General features: G+C 47.4%; 1 protein-coding gene across 1 annotated transcript; it reads left to right on the forward strand.

Moving 5' to 3' along the window:
* Window positions 1-1,229: 1,229 nt before the first annotated feature.
* On the forward strand, window positions 1,230-8,292 carry ADIRF (adipogenesis regulatory factor). Its single transcript, XM_056850341.1, has 3 exons — window positions 1,230-1,290; window positions 5,733-5,795; window positions 8,152-8,292. Exons 1-3 carry the CDS (start codon window positions 1,230-1,232, stop codon window positions 8,277-8,279), a joined length of 252 nt encoding a protein of 83 aa, XP_056706319.1. The 3' UTR covers window positions 8,280-8,292.
* Window positions 8,293-9,207: the final 915 nt, after the last annotated feature.

Below are 9,207 nucleotides of genomic sequence, written 5' to 3' on the forward strand. Positions count from 1 at the left end.
CTGGCCCAAGGTCACCCAACAAGTTTCCATGGTAGAGCGGGGATTTGAATCTGCGTTTCCCAGATCCTGGTCTGACACTTTAACCACTACATCACACTGGCTTTCTATGACTACTTTTAGCCACTCAGAAAATTACAGGAAAAGTTCACCCGATCTCCCAGGTCCAGTTGCCTCCTGCCTTCAACTTCGTTATACAAATATTGTCCTCTGCCAGCATCCTGATCACTGTCTGATTATTGTGACCTGAGTGTGTGAATCCTTTCTGGCCTGCCAGTGCAGAATTCCTAGCCACTATGCGTTTGCGCAAGTCTTGGCTTGTTAATAATCCCCTTTCCCTAGCCGAAAGCCAAACCAAACCCCAAAAAAGTGCATAACTTGTGACACCCCCCCCCCAACAATCAAGTCCTGCCAAATACCTAACCCACACCCTCCTGTCTTTGAATTTCCAGGCAGCCAGCAAAAATGAGGTGGTTATTAGCAGCCCGAAGAGTTCACACTAGCCTGATCTTGTGAGAGCTTGGAAGCTAAACGGATGCTGATGACCGTACTTGGATGGGAGACCACCAAGCCACGGTTGCTGCCATGCTGAGGCAGGCAATGGCAAACTGCCTCTGCTCATCTCTTGCCTTGAAGCCCCATGAGGGGTTGCCATAGGTTGGTTGCAACTTGACGGCTCTTTATTGTTATTATTATTATCATCAGAGTTGGCTGCCAGGGACTGGATTCAGCTCGGTGGACCCATCTGTTTTGCAAGGCTGGCTGGAACATTTAGGCACCTGGCCAAACTGAGCCGTTATAAACCGTGCCTGAATAATGGACAGTTATGTCCTCAAGCAGCGTTTCCATTCCACAGGCTAAATTACTGTTATTTTGCTGTGATCTTACACATCCAAGCTCTTCCGAGGGTACTCATTATGGAAATGTTGCATAACTTCATCCGCCGTTCCATGCAAAACAAAGCTTTCCCTGTGCTGTGATGGAAAAATACTCAGGATCTTTAAAAAGCCAAAACCCCACCTTCCCCTAGGGAGGGGACTACAGTAATTCCAAACATCCTCCCACTGCTTTTGAAGTCTGGAGTTAGTTGTGCACAACAACTGTGTTGGGCTTTCCCCGGTCCCAGCTGGGAGGAGTTTTGCCTATAAAAGCCAACACATTTGTGAGTTACCAAACAGAACGTTATTTATCTATAGAGGAGGGGGAAGAGGATCATCCGCACACCGTCCAAGATGTTTAAACTGAACCTTGCAGAGGACGCAAAGCTGGTAGAAAACAAAGCACAGGAAACAGGTAAAGGACATTTCATCTCCCTCTCCTTATAAGCTTTTAAAAACTAGCCTTCTGCAACCTTTTCAGATCTGGCCCACCTTTAGCACAAAACATGGGGGACAGTAACTTTTCAACCAGCCCCGCTATCTGATTCTTTAACGGCAATGTAACCGGCCAACAGTATTGACAGGTGATAATAATCGGTCTATCTCCATGTACATTTCATTGGCTGATTTTCACAGATGGAGCTGCTGAGAAACAGGGCATGCCAGTTTCTAAAAAATATCAGCAACTCTTTTTTTAACCATATATGTCCATCTTCTGTTCCATAAGGTCACCAGATGCAAAAGAGGAATGGGAGTGTTGCATCTATAATAGCTACATAGGAGGAGGAGGAGGAATTGGAGCAGTTGCATTTTGTTATGCTGGGTTGCAAAAAGTTGTATTTGTGGATATTTCCTCTTATACCAGTAGTAAAAGAGCTCTCTGCTGCTTCAGATCTGATCACTTGTCATCTGCTTTTCTTAGATTGTAATGTTGTTACTGGGGACTGAACTTAAAATGAGAAAAAGTCACCAGGCAAAGACCAGTTTTAGGCTTGCCATCTTGGGGCTGGGAAATTCCTGGAGATTTGGCGATGAAGCCTAGGGAGAACAGGGTTTGGAAAGGGACCTCAATGAGTTATAATGCCAATGATCTGTCATCTGGAGATCAGTTGACATTCTGGGATATCTCCAGTTGTCATTCTGGGATATCTGGAAGTTGGCAATCCTATATAGAACCCTTGAAAATGCCTCTACAGCCTCTCCTTTTAGTTTGCATGTTTCTAAGGTAACGTTTCAAACACAGATGGCGTCACAAAGGCGGCTTAGGTGGTCCCTTGCCGAGCAATGACAGCTGCTGGAGGGCTCACTCACAGCAGGAGTTTCTTGCTAGTGCTTAGGGTTGCCAGCTCCAGGTTGGGAAATACCTGGAGATTTTGAGGGTGGACCCTGAAGAGGGCGGGGTTTGGGGAAGTGAGGGACTTCAGTGGGGTATATTGCCACAGAGTCCGCCTTTCAAAGCAGCCATTTTCTCCAGGTGCACTGATCTCAACCTGGAAATCAGTTGTAATCCCCAGAACTCTCCAGCCACCATCTGGAAGTTGGCAACCCTACTAGTGAAGGAGGAAATCCGGGGGAATCTGCTGAATGTGGGGGAGGGGTCGCCTCCTTCCCTGCTCCCCTCTCCCCAGCTTTCTCCTCACAGTCTGCTGTCTGCACCCGGCATTTGCACCCGCACGCCTGGGAGGATTTGGTGTATTGGCTGCAAGCCGTACTAAAACGACGAGCAGGATTGCCCGCTGGAAACAAGGGAAGGCCCATTGGATGCAATGGGCGCCAGAAATGCCTTTGACTTGCGTGGACACCATTAAAGTACATTACAGCATCAGTTGCAGTGAAAATACAGAATGGATTTTGAATGAAGTTCTCTGGGCCCAGATAGACTGCTCTGGCACTGGAACAATGACCCGCAGAGTGGAAGGGCGGCCCCTGGGAGCAGCAGAAGTGTCCTGGGCCTGGAAGGACAGCCCTCAGATTCCCTGCTTTGTGTCCCCCGTGCCATCCAGCTACTTGGTGGCTGTGTTACCAGGTTTAAATTCAAGCCCAGGCCTTGACGGTGCTGGCGTGATGACGTCACTTCTGGAAGTGACGTCATCACACAGGCAGCGACGGGAGAGATGCTCTGGTATTTGGGCAAAAACTCTATGATCAAAACAGCTTCTACCATAGAATTTTGGCCCCAAATAACAGAGTGTTTCCCCCATTGGTGTTGATGTGATGACGCCACTTCTGGAAGTGACGTCACCACACAGGAGCCGTCAAGGCCAAGGCCTCCTTTTAAGCCTGGCGAGATTTCCCTCCCACCTCCCTCCCCGCTGATGGCTGGGGGGACCTGGCAACCCTAGACCTCAGCAGGATATGATGCCATGGGACCCACCCTCCTAGGCAGCCATTTTCTCCAGGGACGCTTATCGCTGTCACCTGGAGATCAGTTGTAATTATGGGAGATCTCTAGGTAGGGTTGGGAAATACCTGGAGGTTTTTGGGGCGGAGCCTGAGGAGGGCGGGGTTTGGGGAGGGGAGGGACTTCAATGCCCTAGAGTCCAATTGCCAAAGCGGCCATTTTTCTCCAGGGGAACTGACCTCTATTGGCTGGAACCCAGTTGTAATAGCGGGAGATCTCCAGCCACCACCTGGCGGTTGGCAACCCTATCTCTAGGCGCTCACCTGGAAGTTGTCAGCTGTAGTATTCTGGGACTGGAATGACAGCCCCTGTGATTGAAATCAGTCCGTGCAAGATATTTCATTGCACTCCAAGGTTTGTGATGATAGGTGCAGAACACCGACTTCAATCACAGGGGCTGCGGTTCCGCCCTTGGACTTCTCGTTCCAGCCCCAGAACACCTCTGTTCCTCCCAGGGTCCGTCACGCCACTCTGGAGGTTGACATCCCGGGCCCAAAACGCTTCTCCTCCTCCCAGGGGCTGTCATTCCACCCAGGATCTGTGCTGAACCGAAGTTTCCTTTATATGGCAAGACGTTTCCCTTTTTAAAAATGAAAAGGGTTGACGCCTCCCAGTTCTACAACCTTTCATTTTTTTTAAATGCTGACATCAAAAGACCATTTCCCCTGCTGAAGTTTTGTTTCTCATGCAGCTATTAAACGCACAGACGTTTTGCAAGAAAACATATGCTGCCGACCCAAGAATGTTCTTTTGAAAGCATTAGGAAAAGATTGGCCTGACCTTCCCCAGGCGAGGGGAATTATTTTCTCTTTCAAAGACATTGTGAAAGACTGGGTGGCACCAAAACTGTCTTCGCGTGTAAATATGACCCCAACTGAAAGATAATAAAGCCCTCACATTATCACAATTCTTTGCAGTACATAGGGTGTTTGGTTATGGGAGTCAGACAGAAATCAGAGCTGCTTCACGCATTACATGGTACACCCTAAACATAGTGAAGTAACTGCTGTGCTACAGTGCAGTCCTGCTTCCCAGATAGGGCTGCCAACCTCCAGGTGGTGGCTGGAGATCTGCTGAGACTACGACTGATCTCCAGGCAATAGAGATCAGTTCACCTGGAGACAATGGGTGTTTTGGCAGGTGGACAGTATGGCATCATACCTCACTGAAGTCCCTCCCCCTCTTCAAACCCCACCCTACTCAGGCTCCACCTCCAAAATCTCCAGGTGTCTGGCTAGGTTTCCTGTGGGAAGTCATGAGAGTTATATGTGTGTGTTACTTTCTCTCAGTGTCAGGTACCCTCTTCTGTAGTACTCTAAAAGGTACTCTCTCCTGCTCCTTTCATAACTGAGATAACAAATTTGCCTGAAGTACAACTGCTCTCTCCTGCACTAAGGCAGCAATATGCAGCTGCCGAACATCAGGCTGCCTCTGGGCAAAAGTAGACAGAATTCCTGTCGGTTAGGAAGATTGTTATTCCCTAAACCAGCCACGTGACAGCCTTGTGTGATATGAAAAGAACATGAGCTGAAGTTGTGTGACCCTTTGTGGGGGGGGGGGGATAGAGAAACGTCTCTATCCGTGATGCACCATCCCATTTTACAGCAAGAGAAAGTGCAGGAAAGAAAGCCCTCTGGCATAGCAGGGACATATGAATTTGCTATTGAAACAAAACCAAGAAGCATCTTGAAAACAGACCATCGTGATCAAATTGATGTAGACAAAAGACTCATTTTACTTCTTTCATGGAAGAAAAAATGCACAGCCCCCATAATTATCCTGACCTTTAAGTAAGAGATCCAGAGAGCTAAAGGAAAACTCGATTCTTCAGTTTTTAAGGGTTTGACATTCAAGTGTTTGGAATCTTGGCACAAAATGCAGCTTTAGAGTTTCCAGGGAAATTGTGACACATAGGAAATCTTACTTAATGGAAGCCAGACCTTGGCTCCAAACCCACACTCTTTATGCAGATCAGGGTTGCCAAATTCCCAGATAAATTTGCACTTCTGTCAGACTAGCCTGATACACGGTCTTTTCTTTGGACTTAGTACCAAGGCTGTGTACACGTAGAGATCTGGAAGAACCAGAATATGATTATGTATGGAATTCAGAGCATCTAAGCAACCCAAACACTTCTCTAAATCTCACAATTAGGAGGTTATAAATAAAACAACTGCTGAGGTGGGACCTTGATGCCTAAGAAAATCAGGATTTACACTAAGTAGCAAACACTGTAGTTTCTGTGAGAGGCTTCTATAGACATTTACTTGATTTGCATAATTTATGAATGTTACAGAATTGATACAGAAAGGGCAGTGTGATCATTGTGTACCTTATTTTCATGGTAAATGGTCTCATTTTTCCAAAGAGCTTCATTATTACTATCTGTTTCATAAACGTGATCTTTGGAACTTAAAAATATGTTTTTACTCACTTCTATTTTTATGTAATGGCAGTTAATTCAGCAGCTCAGGCTATACAGCAAGCAGCAGACCAGGCAACAGAAGCTGGCCAAAAAGGTAAGGAGAACAAGATATTTTCTACTTCGCAATCTAGAAAATTCCCAGCATATTTGCAAAGTATTTAAGACACCAAACACACCTAAATACCAAGGGAGAAGAGATCTGGCTGTTTCCTTCCAAAATCCAGGTGTTTCTTCTCCCAATAAGAGTCTATAATGTTCAAACTACAGTCTAACTAGAGCAGTCATGTCCAAAGTCCGGCCCGGGGGCCAATTGTGGCCCCTGGGCCAGTTTAATACGGCCCCCCAGCCTGTTTTGCAGAGAGAGAAAAGGGGGTGCATGGGGGCTGCGCCTGTGCTTTGCATCCCCGACCGAGGGGGCGACGCTTGGTCGGAGGGCCGCCTTGATTGGCTGTCTCAGCCCCACCCAGTCTGAAACCCTAGAGAGGCCACTTCCTTCTTACCCAGAGCCCGCGAGTGGGGACACGGCCTTTGTTGTTCTGACGCATGGAAAAGCAGCAGCAGCTCCTCCCGAGTGGGTCAAGGGGGATCCTGAGGATGGGTTGGGGGGGGGGACTCGAGGGTGGGAAAGGTGGCGGGGGGGAAGGGAAATGCAAGGGAGGTCAGAGGCTGGCCCCAATCCAGGAGAGGAAAGACCCCCCCCCACACACACACAAACACCGAAAAGCCTGGGAGTGGGGGGGGGCTGCTCCGTCTGGCTCCCCTTTTTCCTCCTTCCTTTCTGCAGAAGGCTGGGGGGGGGGAGATGCAGCCCCTTCCCTGCATTGCGGAGGCCTCGCGAGGGATCCAGATTTGCAGGGTGGGTGGGAGGGAGGAGAGACTGGATGGGTCTTGAGAGGGGGGATTGTGAGTCAAGGAAAGGCAGGGGGGAGAGGGGGCTGGATTTGGGGGCAGGAAGTGTTTGGAGTCAGACCCCCCCCCCCAGCAGGTTCTCTCCAAGGCAAGTGGCTGCTTCGAAAGAAGGGATGGGGTGGGGGAAATAAATGACTCCTGGCATGTATCGTGTTTGGAAACGAGGCGCGTTGACGGGGCCGAGTCTGCAGAGGACACCTGTGTTCATTCCGGAGGTCAAAGCCCCGAGCAGAGAGCAAAGAGGTCAGAAGGAAAGAAGAAGAGAAGGGTTGGTTTTTATATGCCCACTTTCTTTACCACTTAAGGGTGGCTTACAATCACCCTCCCCTTCCCCTCCCCACAACAGATACCCTGTGAGGTAGGTAAGGCTAAGAGAGCTGTGACTAGCCCAAGGTCACCCAGCTGGCTTCGTGTGTAGGAGCAGGAGAAACAAATCCAGTTCACCAGATTAGCCTCTGCAGCTCATGTGGAGGAGTGGGGAATCAAACCCAGGTCTCCAGATCAGACTCCACCGCTCCAAACCACCGCTCCAAACCACTACACCACACTGGCTCTCATGGGGAGAAAAACACATTCCTCCCTGCACGGGAGATGTCAGAGTGTTTGAATCTTGGACTCCATGAGAATGAAAACCAGTTTATTTCCTGGCTCAGATGAGGGGAGGACAGAATACCCCCAGCATGGTTGAAGGGAGAGTCGACAGTCCCAGAGAGGCACATGAGCGGGGGGGGAGGAAGAGTTCCTGCTCCCTCCCTACAGAAGGATGGTTGGAGATTTAGAAGCTGGGGGGGCATCCGGTGAGCTTAAAGGGGTTTTGGGGAAAGGAAGGAATGTAGCCTTGGTTTTTGTGGTGCAGTCTGTGGTTATGGGCATAATAAGTATGCCGTTTGCAATAAACTTTGCATAAAATAGTTAATTTGCATTTAATTGATTTAATTAAGAATGTCAGGCAAAATGGTCGGCCCTCACGCATGTTCACTTCATCAAATCTGGCTCTCTTTGAAAAAAGTTTGGACACCCCTGAACTAGAGGAATCAGTTTTATCATTCTGAGCAGTAAGCCTGTGTCCAAGTAACCGGTACCGGGAAGCCAAAAATTCAGTCAACTCCAGATTCGACCATGGCCAAGTTTAGGGGAACGAATTGGCTGGATCCAGCTAGCTTTTTCTCTCCTTCTCCCTACATTCTCCTTCAATTGCATTGTTCGTTGGATGTCTTGTCCTGTATAACTACCTCTTATTCTGCAATCTGCCTTGAGTGTGAGACATGTTGGCTATATAACTATACAGGTCATGAGCCCTAACAGTCCTTTTGAGGGGCCAAGGAGACCCATACACCTATTTTTGCAGAAGAAAAGCTGGTTGGATCCAGCCCAACATTTCCAAAAGTGTGAGCAGCCCCATTTCAAATCCAGTAAGCACTACACACTAGTTTCTTCTAGACACTGGGATGCTTTGTTACATGTTTTTTTCTATGTGCAAACTGCCGCTGAAATGCTGTTTCGCTGTCTGATCGATCAAGGTGTTTCTCTTTGTTTTGAAGCTCTGGATGATGCCTGCAGATCTGTTCAAGATGCTGGTGAAAAGGCAGTGCAAAATGTAACCAGCCAGGTAAACGCCTGGGGTAAGAGCTTTGGAAAGAGTGAGGAGAAGAAGGACGTTCCAACCTAACTACTCTTGTGATCTTTTTCTTCCACTGTGCAACTTAAATATTTACACATCAATGCAATGGCTCTTTTACACACTGGAAATGCTTCTCTGAATACTATTCAATTCTGATATGCATTTTACACATTCATTAAAAGTAAAGCTGCAAAATCTCAGGAATTCATTACTGAAATGCATGTTTTAAACAGAGCGAGTCCAGGAGGATCTTTGAGGCTCAAAAGAGTTATAATCTTTTGAGAGTCAAAGCTACCTTCATCAGGTAGTTTTGACTCTCGGAAAGCTTATATGTCAAATTTTGCTGGTCTCTAACGTATTCCTGGGCTCAAATCTAGCTCTTCTACTGCAGACTAACATGGCTACACTTCCAAAACTATGTTTTAGTGATAGCTGCTTTGCAAAACAACCGCATCATGCAAGTTACATGAAGATGGTTTGCGTAAGCCCTATTCTACATGGGCAGGTGAGGTGCAAGAGAAAAGGAGAGACTCGGATTCACGCCCACATGCATATCCCTGCAAGATATAGAATATGTGAACTATATCCCATCTGCCACCAGAAGTACAGGTACATATGCACACAAATGTTCTACATTTCCATTCTACTATGAAGAGTATTACTGTACAGACTTATTAACAGGGTCCCAGATGAAACTCCACACCAATTTTGAAAAAAATTCCAAGAGGGTATAGATGATCAGATGACCATCACAAGAGAGATTAGTCTCACCAAAGAATTGCCATTCGTTGACATTCGTTTGAATGCAAAACTAGAACCGAAACATTGAACAGGAAAACGAGTCCAGGGAAAGTCTCCAAAGGGATCATATTGGAAAGGATGGAATCCCCGCAAGGATATTTGGGCACGATAACTGCTAATGTGCAAGAAAAGAAGCACTTTATACTTGTATGGAAACTTTATCACAGCATCTCTA

Source organism: Euleptes europaea, chromosome 5 (genome assembly GCF_029931775.1).
Source record: "Euleptes europaea isolate rEulEur1 chromosome 5, rEulEur1.hap1, whole genome shotgun sequence".
In the NCBI taxonomy this organism is placed as follows: Eukaryota; Metazoa; Chordata; class Lepidosauria; order Squamata; family Sphaerodactylidae; genus Euleptes; species Euleptes europaea.